Raw genomic sequence first — 16885 nt, forward strand, 5'->3', positions numbered from 1 at the left:
CTCGGGGCTCAGTCACCGCGGTCAGCAGAGAGCCAGACGCCAATAGTCATGACTTTCAAATTTGCTTCTTCCAGGTGGACCAAAGTTTCGATTAAATGTACCCTTTTATCTGAGAACTAATGCCAGTTTTTTAAAAAATATAAGTAGGAATCCATCCACTGGGAGCTGTAAATGTAAGCAGGATCAATGAAAAAAGGAGGGCGTTGCTTTTGGAAAACAAGTTTGGTCTTAAAAATCAACTAGGCATTTAATTCCAGGACTGATTCCTGAAGTCCCCCCCCCCTTTTTAAAATAATACAGCAATTTCAGCATCATAGAGAAAAGGAAAGGAAGGTAAAACATGCATAAGCATTCAGAAAGTGACCTGCTTGCACTATCTAATGATTGTAGATGGTTTGCATTGCATTAGCTATTCCAATGCAAAATAATAGATTGCCTGGTGACATTCTGGGTCCTGAGACATGGGCGACCAGGCGTGTGCCTGTTGAATTCGGGGAGGGAGGGGGCAGAAGGAGAGGTCGGGTAATAACTTGGTGGACAAATAGGACGCCCGCTATGAAATTGGCAGGATAGAGTAATAGATGCTCCCTCTGTGGCCTTATCAGGATCCCGGCCACAACCACACATCCCAGCATGGAAGGTAATCGGAAGCCGGGTGGTTAGGAGGTGCCTGAGCTTAAATCTAGTGGCCATGTCTCCGTATCGTCCTTGCAGGAGAAAGAGGAGGCAGGCAAGTTGGCGAGGGGGAGGTATGATGGGAGGCGAGACGGCCGAGGGGGAGGGAGAGGACTCTGGGAAATTAAACATGCGTTTCAATATTGCTGTCTGGCCCGCACGTCCTCTATTCTTAGTGCCAGTCGTGTTTCTTCAGTCGAGCTGCATCAGCATTGCAAATGTCCTCCAGTGCGGAGATGCTCCATTTAAAAGACGACACCTAAGTGCTCCATGCCGAGAGATGAGCCTTTTCCGTCAACGATGATTGTTTTAATTAATATTTGTGGCAGCAGCGCTGAGTGAATCTCGCTTCTTCTCCAGTGTGCGTGCACTAGGCCCTGCGGTCGCATTTTTTTGGTCACAGCTGTCGCAGGCCAGCCTGTGCCCATGCGGGTGGTATGTAGAGGTGCAGCTCAGATGATATATTGCCCAAAGGGTCTGAGTCAGGGGTTTAAAAATTTTTTTTTTTAAATTTAAGCCATAATAAGTGTGAATATCGATATACAGCAGCCTGTGTTTCCTGCACTACACGTGACTGCGTGTTCACTCCAGCCTGGATCGATAAGGTGAGAGATGTGTTTTGGCATGTCTCGGAGTGGGGGAGGGGGGTCATATACAGTCACATAAGCACAATAGTTCTGCAGCTGTTCTTGATAGCAGATGTTCTTTAAGTTCACGTTAAGTACAAAATAATTCACACGGCTGATAGGAAATCAGTCCTATTGCCACGTCTGCTGTGCTCTTGTGAGCATCTGCATGTGTTTGAAAGGCAGGGCGAAGACAGATTTCCAGAGCGCGTGGGAGCGCTCGCCCGCCTCCACTACGTGTACGTGTGTGCATGATGTGACACACACACAGACATCCTCTCCTTTTTTCTCTCGTCCTCATTTCACATCAATTGAGCTACAATAGGTTTTATTGGCAGAGCAGTAAATAGCATTAAGGCTCCTGTGTGGGACAGCTTAGAAGCCCAGTCCACACAGCCCCTGCCTCCCCAGCCCTCTTTCTCTGTGTCAGCAGTCTGTTCCACTTCCCCGACCCCTCCTCTATTACCCCAGACGCAATATAAGCACATTTAACTTTCTCACTAATAGAGGCTGCAGTCGAAGTACAAAACAGAAAATTGCGAGTGAACAGAAAATAGCATGACACAGCACAGCTGCACGCCGACATGCGACTGCAGTGCTCACAGTATGGACCTGGCTGTCCCACTTCTGCTGCACGCAGAGATGCGCCCACAGGGCACGTAGCACGGACCTGGCTGCTACACCACTGCTGCACAAAGACATGCAGCTACAAGGCTCGCAACACAGACCTGGCCGCTGTATCACTGGTGCCGGAAGACATGCGCACACGGGGCTTGCAGCGCACACCTGGTTGCTACACCACTGCTGCACGCAGACATGCGCGTGCAGGACTCAGAGAACAGACCCGAACGCCTCACACCCAGCTGGCCATGCCCTGAGCCATCATTTCTTTTTAATCCACTGAGGAAGGTGAACTATGGTAGGGGGAGTTGGAAAGGTAGCTGCATAAACTCGTTTAATTCATATACATTAAATGCATCCTTTGTAATGCATGATTTTTTCATATTTTAATCAGAATATCAAGTCGAGGTAACAATATTTACTCTGGAAAAATAAGGTAATACATGAACAATTATTAGGATGATCATCGTTATTATTGATTATTTGATAATTATATAACCTCAATAATAGCAATAATGATCATAATACTTAAAATTATTTAAACAAAATGGCACTTCATCTTGTTCTAATGAAATCTGAAAACAGGAAAATGTATAGTAACCACATCCATTAACGTAGTGTTTTTAGTGCTCCATCACGGCTCCGTACAGAGTCTCTCCATCTTTCCACATTCATTGCATCGTTTTGTAGGGAACATCAAATCCACCCTGGGCCATTCATATCCACTTCAGAAACCTTAGGAATCCCTAGTATATTCTGCTTAAGGGTGCTTAATCATTCTTTGTAGTGAGTCTGTTCCTTAAAAATGCACTAGAACACCTCGATGGGATTTGGGGGGGGGGGGCATGGTGTTCACTGACACACTGGCGGTTCAGACACACGTGGCCTTCTGCCTTCCCTAACACATCCTTAGGCTGACTCTTTCTGTCACACCCTCTTGTTTACTCCGTAACGAAACAGCGACCAGCGGAGAAGCCAGGAATCACTGGCCCTGCAAGAGATGTGATTGGCTTGCGCCCGCTGGGTCGCCATCGGTTATGCATGAGGGAAATAGGGGAGCTTCCATCCTCACTGATATAGCTGTTATACGCTGAGGTTTCAGTGTCAGCGTCATGTCTAATCAGTGTCTGCAGCAGCTTCCCCACTTGCCTGAGCCCTTCCTGCCTCCACGCTTCTTTGTTGTTGTCACAGATGGTCGCTCTGAATGTCTTACTCCCAATCGATTTCGCTGGTTCTTTTCCCCCGTATCTGGGTCCATACGTCAGCCATCTTCCTGGACCCTTATCCCGGTTCTGAGTCCAGGTCGGGCCCCTCGCTCTGCATTTCTGTTCCACCACAGCCCTGTCATTGCTTCAATTTTACATTTTCCCCTCGGTTCATGTTCGACGTTAGTGGCAGTAATTTGAGTGTTGGTTGCTGAACGTTGCTTTGACCATCCTGCAAACACATAGGCAGTGTCTGTGTAACTCTTACTTTTCCTGTACTCTGCTTTATCATTTTCTCCCCCTGTTAATTATTTAATTTCCTTTACATAAATGATTTTCACTAGTGGGTGTGTACTTGTGCACTGGTGTGCATGACTGATTTCCATTGGTGTGTGTATCTGTGTGTGTGTGTGTGTGTGTGTGTGCATGATTTATGTTTATATAACGTTGTGGGGACGTTGTCCTACAATGTGATAAAAACCTGTTGTTTTTGACATTGTGGGGACCATTTATTTCGTCCCCACAAAGGGAAACTCAGTTTTCTAAAAATCTGTTATTGCCATCAAGAACTGAAAAAGATTTTGTTTGGTTACTTATAGTTAAGTGTAGGGCTGAGTAGGGGTATCAGTTGTAATTATTTGGATTAGGGTTTTTCCCATAGAAATGACTGGACGGTCCCCACAGTGATATGAATACAAACATGGTGTGTGTGTGTGTGTGTGTGTGTGTGTGTGTGTGCACACCATGTGCCATCTTGACAATCCAAGTTTCTAACAATGGCTTTGTTCTGTTACTCTTTTTATTTACTGATTTATTTATTGATGTTTTGCTGATCCCCTCTGCCAGTTCTGATCCAGCGCTGATCTGATGCCGATCCAGTGTGAGGGTCTGTAATAATTTGTACTTCCATCGTCGGGTGAGGAGCATGCTGGGCCCTGCCCATCCCGGGCCCACCTGTGTCCCCCGTCCCCCACAACCCCCCCTACACCACGCTCTCCTCCAGCTGCCTGGCTTTGGCCTCAGTGCCTGCCTTACAGTTGGAGTTGTTGGTGTTGCAGGCGCGTAGGTACCCTCGGGTGGCGTGGGCTTCTGCGGGGCTGGAAGCGCACTGGGCCAGCATGCCGTGAAGCGACTGGCTCCGCCGCGTCCACATGACGCTCAGTCGCTTAGCATAACTGTAGTAGGCGCTGGTGGCGATCTCGCCCATATCGAGAGAAGAGCTGCGTCTGGATCGGCCGGCTGTCACTCTGGGGCTGGGGGAGGGACTCCTGGGAGGTGGGCTCTGGTAGGCACTGGAGGACCTCCAGTTGCTGCCGCCCCCTCGCTTCACCACTGCCCCTCCCACCGTACTGTACCTCCACTCCGTCACGCCTTCGTCATACCCATACAGAACGGGCAGTCTCAGTTTGGCCCTTTTCATTGTGTCGCCCTCCTCTAGGGGGCGCCGTTTGATTTGCTTGGGTAACGTGGAGGCATGAGCAGGTGGGCTGTGGTACAGGGCAGCCTTTTCAGCCTCGGGGGTGTAAGGCAGGAGCTGTTTATTTGGAAAAACTACCCCTGAGCTGTTTTTTGTGGCCCCCACACGGAACTGCTCCGGGACGAACTTGGGCTTGGGGAGGGTTGGAGGTTTGACCTTGGGGAGTGCCCCCCTGACTTCGTCCTGCTGGGGCAGCACCACCATTGTCACCCCCCCACTCCCATTGGTCTGTGAGTACACGTTGGTCCCTTTGGGTAGCGGGGGCGAGGACGAGCCGTGACAGCCGGCCTCCTCGCCGTCACCACGTGGGACGCCATGGTCGCTGCATGCCCTGTGCCGCACCATCATGGTGACGGTGAACACCAGCAGGGTCACCACCACCACCCCGCCCACCATCAGCGTCAGCGTCCCGCCCAGGAAGTGAGCCTGCAGTGAGCGGCATTCTGGGTAATCGTCCTTAGTGCTGAACTGGGCGCAGCCCAGCACCTTGGTGGCGGCCAGGGAGGTGATGGTGTCGTCGAAGATGGCGAGAACACACAGGTTGTAATCCACCCCGGAAACCAGGTTTTTCAGCAGGAAGCTGTTGCTGGTTGAGGGCAGTATCCTGGCAGGAAGGAAGAAAAAGAGAAACAGATGAAGACATCGAGAACAGTAAAGATCCCTGTAGGAGCAACAACAGTCTAGTGGACTGTGGCACCACACAGACTGGAGGCTGACTTGATTTCCGGGGAAAACGAGTAATAAATAGCTCATAATTAAGGCGAAATAAGCTTGATATGAGGTGAATAGAATTATTTATTTTAAGAAATGACACCAAAGAAAGATTAAGTCATACGCAGTAGCGGAGAAGAAGAGATGTTTATAGAGCAGGAATGAGAGGCAGATTACCGGGGCTCTCTCTCGTCCAGACGCCCAGCTATGTACAGCAGCTTAATCTTATCACTGAATTTTCCCCCATCTGATTCTCCGCAACAACTTTTGGGAAGCAGATTTTTTTTTTTTCCTCAAAAGCACTTAGCGCCTTTAAATGCCACACTCCTAAATGTTTCACTTCGACACGGAAAATATCCGGCATGCCATATCAATATATAAAACCTAATGAAAATGTATTGGTCAATACTGCATGATTCCGGGTTTGTCATTGAAATGTAATTGCTTGTTCTCCGTGTCGGTGTGTCATTTCTAAATCCCATTTTAGACCTGCCGTTAACCCCTCCTCCGCTCCGCTTCTTAGTCACACATCACTTAATTTCTCTTTCCATTCCTCCTTCACACTGAACCCCCCCTCCCCCCAGCCCCCCACCCTGCCATGGCCTCAGTAATTTTGTCATTGTGCTTGAATTCTATTAAGTGCTCCTAGCTGTAAATTATGAGTTGAGAATCAAGGTCAGTTTTTAATACATTTACATATCCATTCTGGATTTAATTTGTTACGTTTGTGGCAGTACTGAATAAGGGAAAAATTTTCTACACTGCGTGCTTTGGGTTCCCTTTATATATTGCATTTGTTTTGCGTTTGAAGTGCAACATAAGAGCGCTTTGTCTGTTACCCCACAATGGCGGTATTGCTTTCGCCATTGCTGTTTGTGTTATTGTTTGTGTGTGAGATGCACGGCACAGCAATATTTTAAACCCCACAGAGAATGTGATTGATGGGGGTGAGCTTCGTAGGAGCAGCCCAAGAGTTTTGTCTCTGTGTTCTGCATTGCTGATTCTATTAAAATTCTATATCCACCTCTCTGCCCATTCCCTCATCTTCCCCTTCTCTGTACCCATCCTCTCTCTCTCTGCCCATTCCCTCCTCTACGCCTTCTCTGTACCCATCCCTTTCTCCACCCATTCCCTCCTCTTCCCCTTCTCTGTACCCATCCTCTCTCTCTCTGCCCATTCCCTCCTCTACGCCTTCTCTGTACCCATCCCTTTCTCCACCCATTCCCTCATCTTCCCCTTCTCTGTACCCATCCCTCTATCCAACCATTCCCTCCTCTACGCCTTCTCTGTACCCATCCCTCTATCCAACCATTCCCTCCTCTATCCCTTCACTATACCCTCCCCCCTTTTCACTATTCACCTTTCTCACCTGTCTGTCTCCAAATTGCAAACAGCGCACAAACAGTTTCCATGGGGCATGCAATGATACCGTTGGCCAAACGCTCTCATGACAAGTGACACCATCAGATTAGGAAGGCTATGTGAGCGGAGTAGGGGAGCATGGAAGCATGAAGAAGCGAGCAGGCAGTGACAGCCTCCCCTCAGCTTATTGCCACCGGGTGTCCTTCCCTGCATTCCCATCCGTGACCCTCTCTGTGTTCCAGATGACTCCATTTCCTTCAGCACGACGGGTTGTGACATACGTATTGACTCTACAGTTTAGGCTCATTTAAGGGCTTCATTATTCTTCACACAGAGTCTTCTGTCAAACTCTCCCTTGGTCTCCCTCACTCCCTTCAGCTCTCCCTCCCTCTAACATGCCTGCAGTGAAGTGCCCCCCCCGCCCCCAAAATGAAGATATATGTGAAAACAGGCTAGTAGCTTGGCGCTGACTGATGGTCATTGCACATTCTGGCTTTCTGTGACCTCGTTCTTGCGGCCCATGCATTCAAGTTAGCTGTCAGTCACCTAAGTGAATGGATCTGTTTTCTCCTGACATACTGTCTGCGTTTTGGAAATTTCGCTCTAGGAAATTGCAAATGGTGTTTATCATGCAAAAGGCCATCTGTTTCAGTGTAATGGAATTTGTCTAATTATTGTGTTTATATTGATCTTGCTGGGTTCCTTGGTTTTGTGGGAGAGCGATGTCGTTCCCCCCGGGAATCGCAGCTTTGCCTGGTGCTCCATCCTTGGCAATTCCTTTACTGAGCCTCGCCAGAGCCAGTGATGCAGTTAGGTATTTGGGAGGTGGGACAATTGTGGGATTGCTCACCTGTAAACCAGGGTCTCGTCGGCAGTGCAGTTGTACTGAATCTGGTACATCCACACCAGGTAGGCGCTACTCTGGTCCCAGCGCACCTGTGCCGAGGTGGACGTCACTCCCTGGACTCCCACCCCCGGGTCTCCTCCTGCGACACCCTCTCCTGCATCGTCCTCCCCGCCTGTGGTGTCCGCGTCGACTGCCAGTGCGCCACCACTGCCACTCACCCCCCCTCCACCCCCGGTTTTCCCGGTGGTGATATCGGAGGAGCCAGGGTCCCGGCCGTTAACGAGCGGCACAGTGCTGTTGCCCCGGTGGGGCAAGGGGATGATCTTCAGGTCCACTGTAGCAGTGGCCTCACCGGCAGCATTGATGGCAATGCAGGTGTAAGCACCGTCATCGCGAGCTCGCGTCACCAGCAGGTCCAGCGTGCCATTGCGGTACGACTGGCTGCGGCTGGTGTTGGCTACAATGCGGTCATCTGGGGACACCCAGTGGATGACCGGCTCAGGGTCGCCGATGGCGCGGCACTTGAGGGACGCCCGCTGGCCCTCCAGCACCCAGAGCTTGTGTGTGTGCCGGGTTATGAGTGGGGGCTCACAGATGAACTCCTCCTCAGGGATGGACCAGAAGTAGCGGCCGGATAGGTGCACGGGGGTGGCGCATGTCTCCATCTCGTCTGTCCGCACCAGCCGGCGGAGCCACAGCAGCTCGCAGTTGCAGTGCAGCGGGTTGCCACCAAAAGTCAGGCTGACCACTGCATTGTATGGGGTGGGACTTATCACACCGGTCTGCGAACGGGCAAACAGGGGGTCGGGGGGCAGAGTCTGTAGCCGGTTCGATGTCAAGTCCAACCGAGCCAGCTTGTACATCTCCCCAAAGGAGCCCTCCATGATGTGGTCGATGAGGTTGTGGTCAAGGTGCAGTGTGTGCAGGCTGGCCATGTTCTGGATGGCTTCCCAGGGCACCTTGCGCAGGTTGTTGTAAGACAGGTCCAGATCCTCGAGCGTAGGCAGGAAGTCGTCGAAGGCATCGGGCGACACGTCGGTCAGCTGGTTGTTGTTGACAATGAGGTGCTGCAGGTTGAGTAGGCCCGTCAGGTCGCGTGGGCCAACCACTGTCAGCCGGTTGCCATCCAGGTGCAGCGAGCGCAGGCTCTCCAGGTCAGCAAAGGCCAGCGGCCGGATGGCATGAATAGTGTTCCGGGACAGGGTCAGGTCCACCAGGCCTGTCATGTTGGCGAAGTCGTCGCCGCCCACCTCGCGGATGAAGTTGTCGGCCAGCCGGAGCTCCACGGTGCGCCGGTCGATGTTGGGTGGCACGAACAGGAGGCCCTTGTCAGCGCACAGGGTGCTCAGCGACTCTGACAGGTTCCGGCACACGCAGTGGAAGGGGCAGGTAGACACCATGCCCCACGTCTCACCCGCTGACGCCCCCAGGCTCCTCCCCCACAGGGCAGGCAATAGGCAGGTGCTGGTGACCAAGGCCAGCCAATGAAAAGGAAGCAGGGCAGAGCCGCGTACTGCTGAGGCAGAGCAGATGTGGAGCTGGAGCTTCACAAATGGCTGGAGAGGTTTGCTGGGACTCGGGAGCTTCGTGGAGGAATCATCAGGCAGTGAGGCACTCGGAGGCTGGACAGCTGCAGGCAGCAGCTGAGTGAGGGATGGGCTCGGCTTACGGGATGGGTGTTGGGGTGAGATTTGTGGCATTGTAGATGGGGGTTACTCACAGACCTGCGGATGAGGAGAAGATGGTGTTAGCTCATGTGAAAACGAAGATTGTCCAGCCTGATTTCATTTCAGCATCAAAATCTGTGCTGTCTTTATTTTGAAATATGGGGTCTCTGTGGGCAGGTTAGTGTGTGTATGTGTGTGTGTCAGGCTGTGGGCAGCGGCTTTACCCCTGTGGTGTACTGGGCCGTACCAGCACAGTGTAAACACAGTGAGCCAGGCCTGTACCATACTGGGGAGGATAGTGAAACAGAAGGTCATGTGTGGGTGGGGTGTGACTGGGCTGGGGAGGGACGGGGAGGCACTGTCGTGTTTCAGTCAGAGGCACTGCACCAGCAAGCAGCCTGTCAAAGAGACGGCAGGGGACAGAGAGCGTGAGAAACGGAGAGAGGCGAAAGAGGAGGAGAGGCGGGACCGCAGCGGGCAGATTGAGATGGAGGGGATGGACAGGCCGGCGATGCTGGGGGAGCAGATGGGGATGGATGCGACGGATGGAGAGTGGTTCTAGGCGTTTGGATCGCTGGCGAGAGAGCGGCAGAGAGGCGGGTCGTGTGAATTGGTGTGAGAAGCTCCCACTGTGAAATGAGGACCCGAAGCTGATGTTAATCGTGGCCGGGGCTGATCCTCCACCTCCTGCCGTCACTCGAGAACCTCCGCCATGGCCTGCTGTGTCATTACATCCACCTTTCCACTGCAATTCCCTGCCCCTCAACTCCAGGCTGCCCCGCTCCCTCTTCCCATCATGCCTGACTTTGCCCCCTCCCTGACTTTGCCCTCCACCTGCCTCAGTTTTTCTCTTCTCCTTCCATCCCTGCGTATCCTCTCTCTTTCTTTTCACTCCCAGCTACCCTTGAAACAACCTGCTGGTGATGTAACTCCAGTCACTGAGGCACCCCTCCCCCCTCGCTCCCAGGCAGTGCCCTCATTTTATTCTGAAACCAGATACCACCCAGGGGTATGGTGCCGAAAACAAGCCCGGCAGCCGTCATCAATCCCAGCTGTCCATCTTTACCTTCTGCATATACCAACTTTGTGACCCCAGCTCACCTGCTGACTCCACCCCCTTCACCTGCTGACTCCACCCCCGTCACCTGCTGACTCCAACCCCTCCACCTACTGACTCCACCCCTTCCCTGCTGACCCCACCCCTTTCACCTGCTGACTCCACCCCTTCCCTCCTGGCCCCACCTCCCACGTGATCATTTCTATACATGTGTGTATTTAGGCCTTATGCTGCATCAGAGTTGCATGGTTGCATGATTCTCAGTCGGGCATGTCCCCCCCCCCCCCGTCAAGGTGTTATTGTTGGAGTCAAGTGAAACCGGAGCCCCTGCTCTTTCGAATGCAGGTGAAGAATGTACCGGCATATCTGTGTATTAGCCCAAACTGTGATACAGATAAACCACAGGAGCTCAGACTTCAACGAGAGCCTTATGAGCTGTGCTCATCCTCCATCGGTACTCTCCATTCTCTAGAAAGTTCTCATAGCTTTGTTTCTTTGCTGGTAATACCATGGATATCGGATTTGCCGGCGCAGAGTGAGAGACTGAGAGTAATCAGTGGGGGGAGACAGATCAGATTCGAGAAGACTACAGGAAAAAAAAATTACAATATCTCCCGTTGTTTGGAAATGTGCTAAGCAAGCTGGTAACTGTAGACCAGGGCGTTTTATGGTAACTTAATTTCGCTAAATCACTTCTGGGCACATTTTTGCAGACAACAAACGCTTCGTTCAGGATATCGACAATAAAAGCAATTGGTGACTAATGATGTATTTTATCGTGAATTCGTTTTGGAAGTTTTTTATTGTCTTTGAACATGGTGGGGATGGATTGGTTACAATTGCTCCCTGTTCCTGGAACTGGAGAGGTCAGCTACGCCTCAGTCTGACCTCTGGCCTCTGACTGGGTTTCTGCTCTGTCTACATTCGCCCCCCAGTTCAGAAACAGTCTATTTATGCCTATTTGTCTCTGTCAGGGCTAAGTCAGTTAGCGATGAGTCTGAGGATATCCCGGCAGGGCGGGAGAAAAAAGATATTATCTGGGAATAGCATATCTGGGAATGTCGACATGCCGTGAGCACACCGGCATGCCGGATCTGAATGTGTAACGGGATTCATCCAGGACAGCATAGTGTCAGTCGGTGTTCTGTGGGGGGATGGAAGACAGACTCCCTGGTTGGATCGGGAGCGTGTGAAGGACACCAGGAATAGACTGGAGAGAAGTCCTAAGGGGGAATGTGGGGATCTGGAGAGGCGGAGGGAGGCTGGTCCATGACATTAGAAAAGACAGGGAGCGGCTGGGAGAGTGTAACCTAGAGATGAAGGCCAGGATGGAGTGTTTGGGGAGTGAGGGAGATGCTGTTTGCAGATGGAGGGATGCAGGCTGTGTTTGAATACTTTAATGAGTTTGGCACTTTAGCCAGATTATAAAAATAGCCTCCCCCCCGGAGCCCTATTCTTCCTTCCTATCCAACTTGCAGTCAGAGGGGATCATTCCCCCTGCAGGGTGCCTATTCCTAACAGCTGTAAGGGGGGGGGGGGGTCCCTCCCTGAGATTTGTGGGTATCTGCTCCGTCCTGGCAGGATTTCAGCCGTTTCGGGTTCAGCCTGGAGGCCGCCTGGCATCTGCTCTGCAGACGATGGAGCTGAAGCACGAGCCCCCTGAAGGATATGGTTCCTGTGATAGCGGGGGCTTTATGGGATTGGGGGGGGCATCTGTGAAACCACCTCAAGGGAGAGGTGCTCTGTCCCCAAGTAGGGAGATAGGAGACGGGGGCACGAATTCTCATGGGGGGGTACCATACAGGGCAACGCAATGCCGTGCGTTCGGCTGGTGGCCTCATCGACCGCATTATCGACTGGCCCAGACCGGTTTTACCAGGTGTGAGGAAGTGGTGGCTGGGGGGGGGGGGGGGGCTGGCTTTCTGCCAGGGCCCAGTGGGGGGGGGGGCTGGCTTTCTGCCAGGGCCCAGTAGGGGGAGCATTGAGCTCATTTGACTGGAAGGCCTTTCTAGCCGGGTGCTGGAACGAATGGCACCAAAGCAGCTGATCAGACCGGCGGCATTGCCGCAAGCGACTGGACCGTATCGCTGTGCATCTGGAGCTCCGGCCCGGGGGTCCCGTTTGGACCCCGCGTCACTGTCTGGCCTCGCCATCGCTGTCATTAGGCACGACTACGTGGTTCGCACAAAAGTGCTCTTTTGCTGAGGGCAGCGCTGGTGTGCGCCCGTGTTTTTGTTGTTCGTTCCAGTCGTCTGCAGCTGCGAATACGCTGTAGAACACTCTGGCAGGTCCGACAGGCTGGTGCTGGAGCGGGGGGGGTGGGGGGGGTGGCTGGGAGGGTGCCTCGGCAGAGCTGTGCAGTTATAATTATTAATTTGCCGGGGCTTGTTTTGTTTTTCAAAAGCTGGCACTAAATGAAGAAATTAATAATTAATGGTTAATAAACCATGGGCCATTCTAAGGGCCGTTATCATCTTTATTCGTTTAATAAACAGCACATCATTACTCCTCGTCCTCAGCTGCATTCTTCTCTTTTCATCCCTGCACCTGTCTTGCATCTCTCCATCCATCTTTTCTTTCCTTCACACCTTTCCTCTTTACTCCCCCTGCTCCTCTCTCTTCCTCTGCATTCACGCTCCCTACCCCTAAAGCCCGTTCACCAGGGACAGCTGTCTCATGACATGGTGTTACTGGGTCCCTACCCACAGTGCACTGGGGGGAGACGTCGGTCGGCTGGCAGCGCCAACCTGCACAGCACCTGTCAGGCTTGAATAGAGACTCTTGCACCGCGGGGGAAGCATTAGACCAGCAGTAGCTGTATTTTAACCATGCCAGCATGTCAGTGCCTGGGCCTTTGTGGGCCTCGTTTACGCAAGCACAACCCAGGACTGCAAGGACAGTCCGTCAACGGTTCTAGCGGGCCAATGCCGTCATCGCCTCTTTTCCCCTGAGAGGCCGATTAGCCTCATCTGCTGTCGTAGCTGAGACAGTAGCATGCTGGATGACAGTGTGGCTGTATAACCAGGAGGCTGTTGGGTTGAGTCCCCAAGGACAGCCCGTATATGGCCATGGGATGGTTGAGATGCAGTGTAAGTGAATAACGGGACTTCCCTCCACATATCTCTCACTGATTGGTCACAGCCGAATTTGTTACCACTGTGTGTGGCCAATTAGTGAGGCCTCTGTCCGGATACACGAATTTAGGGTAACCTCAGACACACACGCGTACGCACATGCACACAATCACTGCTCCCGCACCCGCTTACGTCTCTGAAAAGGCTGCACAGTTCGCATGCAACACTGCTCCTGTTTCCCTGGCGGTGGTAGGCCGGGAGGAGCATAATTAGCTTATCATCACATTTACATACTGCCAGGGGTGGGGGGCCAGGCGGGTACAAACGCCGCCACCCTCTGCTCTCTGCACCAACCACCCTGACACACCCCAGAATGCTCAGGACACAAGGACAAGGAGCAAAGCATGTTTCAGCCTCTCTAGTACATTCCCAAACAAACATGCTGCTTTTTATCTGGACTGGTCTTTTTTCTGTATCTATCTGTTTTCCTCTGTTTTTTCATTTGTGTTTCTGTCTTTTCCAGGATTCTTTCCTCTCTGTTTCCTGGTTCATCCTTCTGTCTTGTTTCCCTGATGGTATCCCTGCCTGCCCCCCCCCCCCCCCCCAGTCAGTTCCTCTCTTGGACTGTGCTTGCTTGTTAGTGACTCCCCCGTGAATGAACGGAAATGTTGTCCTGTTCTGTCTGTGCTGCCCCTGTGCGACGCTCTTTCGCTTGTGTCTTTTATGTAAGCACTCGTGCTACGCCCGCCTGCTCTTCTTGAGGGCTGGTGAGGTTTTGTAGGCATGTGAACGTGCTTTCTGGGGGGGGGGGGGGGGGGTGGCCAGTGTGCCTATATGTCTCCTTCTACGTCTGCGTCTTTCCAGGAAGTGTCTCTTAAGGAAATGCTTAGGTTAGTGTTTATCTGCAAGCAGCCTCTGAGGTGTGTGTGTGTGTGTGTGTGTGTGTGTGTGTGTGTGTGTGTGTGTGTGTGTGTGTGTGTGTGCGCCAGAGCAGCCCGTCCGGGCACTGTACCTTCACTGTCTGTGCTAGCCGAGGGTTCAAATCAGCTCCGCGTGCCAGGGGGTGCCCAGGGAGGCCGTCACTGGCAGGTCCGGGGGTTACGGGGACCCTCCTCCTTTTCCCGGGACGCATGGACGGCATGTAGGGGAGTCCTGGGTTTCAGTTTGGGATTTTGTATCCGTTTCAGTTCAGGAGAATGGGAACTTGACACCGCACCCCCCCATCCGCCGGTGCCTTTTCTGCTGTCAGCATGAGCTCAGCTTCTCCCTGAGGTACTGGGTCGTCTGAAACAGTGGGCAGTGGAGCCAGGCCGCCATGCTCTTCCGCTCGTACCTCCGTCTGTGGGTCCACTGCACCCTCATGTGTTTTTTGCCACCTCCCTCGGTCCGCTGTCCATCATGTCGTTCCTCTCATTACTCCCAAATTATTTTTTTTGGATTATTGACAGCATGTAGTTCTTCTCCTCACCAGTGGAGGGCAGTCTCACGGGGATGGGGATTCTGAGGGTTACCAGGCCGGGGCTCCCACTCCAGCTGCATCTGCTCCAGCCCCCCCTTGGGGTCAGGACCAGAGTCAGGGCAAGTCGACGTCGTGCTCCTCTGAGTGCATAAGAGAGAAGGAGGTGAAGAGGAGAGGGAGCCAGGGGTGGAACGCGAGGGCAGCCGCAGGGTGAGAGGTGGCAGGAATGGAGGCTATTCTGCAAGACGGAGGAAAAGGAGCTTTGAGTGTCAGTGAACACGTCCAGCAGGTTGACACTGCGCAGTGTTTCAGCTCCTGTCCTCTCCTCCTGTTATCCGTCTGCTCGTCTGTCACTGACAGGCTTCTCTCCTTCCATCCACACCTTCACTTGTCTCCTCAGATGAGGAGGCGCCGCTCTCTGCGTCCGACAGCCTGCGATCGCTCCCCAAACGGCTGGAACGCTCGCTGAAGTTGGGGAGCTCGCCTCCTCCAGCAGCGTGGCAGTCTCCTGTAAATTAAGACGTCCCTCAAACCCGCACCTTAAAACAAGTAGCTCGTTTAACTCTGTGTGTGTGGGCGTGTGCGTGTGGAGGGGGGGGGGTGAGAGGCATGACAGGCTTCTGTTTTATGCATAGATGGACGTCTGTGTGATGTAGAAAAACATGACAGTTGTTTTTTCCGATCGATTTTTCCCTGATATTTAACCCCTAACTGGAAACACTCCTTGAAATGTTTCTGTCTGTAATTTTCTCTCCAGTTTATTTCTAAATCTTGATACTCAGTTCCCTTACACCCCCCGTCAAGACATGCACCCCACCCTGCTGTCAGCTGCCCTTCACAGAATATAGCACAGAGAGCAAAACACAAAAATGCACAAACCTAATTTCCTTGCTCGGACTCTCGCTCAGTCGTTTCTTCCTCTGAGCCCAGCAATTCTTCCTCCCAAGAAAAAGATGCTCTCCTCTCTGTCTGCCTCCCTCTCGCACGCTCTCTCGCCTGCTCTGGACCCCGACACTTCCTCTGCCAGACACTCTGCCGTCCTGTCTGTTCTGTGTCAGGGGAGAATCCGCTTGCTTCCTCTTCCTCCTCTTCTCTCCTGCTGCATCTCAGTGCTCTGGTGCCATTTCAGTCCCTCACTCAGGTAATCTTGCTTTAATTAGATGAGGCAAAGTACAGATCCACTCCTGGCCGCTTCTGCAGTTGTGCCTGCCCTCATCTAGACGCCCCTGCCTCTGCTGTCGGCCCCTTCATCTCCTCCTGGTCTTCTCCCCCTTATTTTTTTGTCTTTTTCTGCAGAGCGAGTCTGTGATTAACGGCGTGTGCTGCAGAGAGAGAGCGCAGCTGTGGGACTGCGCTGGCTTCCTCCACTACGCTGACTGAGGCAGGGAGAGATGGGCAGGCGAGGGAGGGGGATAGAGAGAGAGAGAGAGGGAGGGAGGTGTTAGAAAGCCTGAAGCAGCACTAGCTTGAGGGAATGAGAGAAGAGGTAAAAGAATGAGGGATGGAGGAGAAAATTAGATGGAGATAACGAAGACTGAGAAAACGAGGGAGCAAAGAAAATAAGGAGTGATGGCGCACTAGGCAGAGTGGACTTTGGGCTTGAACCTCCCAGTGCTTGTCTGTCTAATGAGTTGCTCTGGAGTGTGTGCTGGTGTGTTTGTCCATACGCATGTGCAAGTCCACTGCTGTCCATGGGGTAACAGGGACTGAGAGATTAACTCGGACAAGCTGCCACTGAGCAGAGGTTCGTGCCGTAACCCGGCACCGAGAGGGAGACCCGGAAGGAGGCATTCAATCATATGAGTAACTGGCCTCATCCAGGGGTTCTGATGCAGTTTGGGGTCTGCGTGTTTTCGGGTGAGAGGAGTGAGTCACTCTCCGCTTGCCAGACGCTGGAGCTATATTTAGATGGAAGCAACTGAGTCAACTGACACAGGGCAACACGTGTGGATACGTGCTGACACGATCGCAGGCGCGCAGGAACGCAGGGGGTGGGGGCGCGCAGAGAATTACGCACGTGCTCATCTGTTCACAGCTAGACGTGCCTTCACGCGCTGGCAGTTACGCGCTCAGGTGCATGCACACGCGCACGGACACACATTCA

At 52.6% G+C, this 16885-nt stretch overlaps 2 protein-coding genes across 7 annotated transcripts in view; one reads left to right on the forward strand and one right to left on the reverse strand.

Annotated features, from left to right (window-relative positions):
• Positions 1-16885, forward strand: part of LOC125750292 (pyruvate carboxylase, mitochondrial-like) — a 112200-nt gene that overhangs the window by 68133 nt on the left and 27182 nt on the right. The window lies entirely within an intron of this gene.
• On the reverse strand, positions 1651-16183 carry LOC125750293 (leucine-rich repeat and fibronectin type-III domain-containing protein 4-like). Of its 3 annotated transcripts, none has more exons than XM_049027879.1 (4): positions 15661-16183; positions 14335-15019; positions 7528-9248; positions 1651-5208 (listed from the first exon to the last, which is right to left on the reverse strand). In XM_049027879.1, the coding sequence occupies exons 3-4, from the start codon at positions 9222-9224 to the stop codon at positions 4110-4112; spliced, it is 2796 nt and encodes a 931-aa protein (XP_048883836.1). In that variant the 5' UTR covers positions 9225-9248; positions 14335-15019; positions 15661-16183; the 3' UTR covers positions 1651-4109. The 3 variants fall into 3 exon arrangements, with proteins under 3 accessions (XP_048883836.1, XP_048883835.1, XP_048883833.1); XM_049027878.1 differs by having other exon boundaries at positions 14335-15286; positions 15661-16182; XM_049027876.1 differs by having other exon boundaries at positions 14335-15289; positions 15661-16178.

This window comes from Brienomyrus brachyistius, chromosome 10 (assembly GCF_023856365.1).
Source record: "Brienomyrus brachyistius isolate T26 chromosome 10, BBRACH_0.4, whole genome shotgun sequence".
Classification (NCBI taxonomy): domain Eukaryota; kingdom Metazoa; phylum Chordata; class Actinopteri; order Osteoglossiformes; family Mormyridae; genus Brienomyrus; species Brienomyrus brachyistius.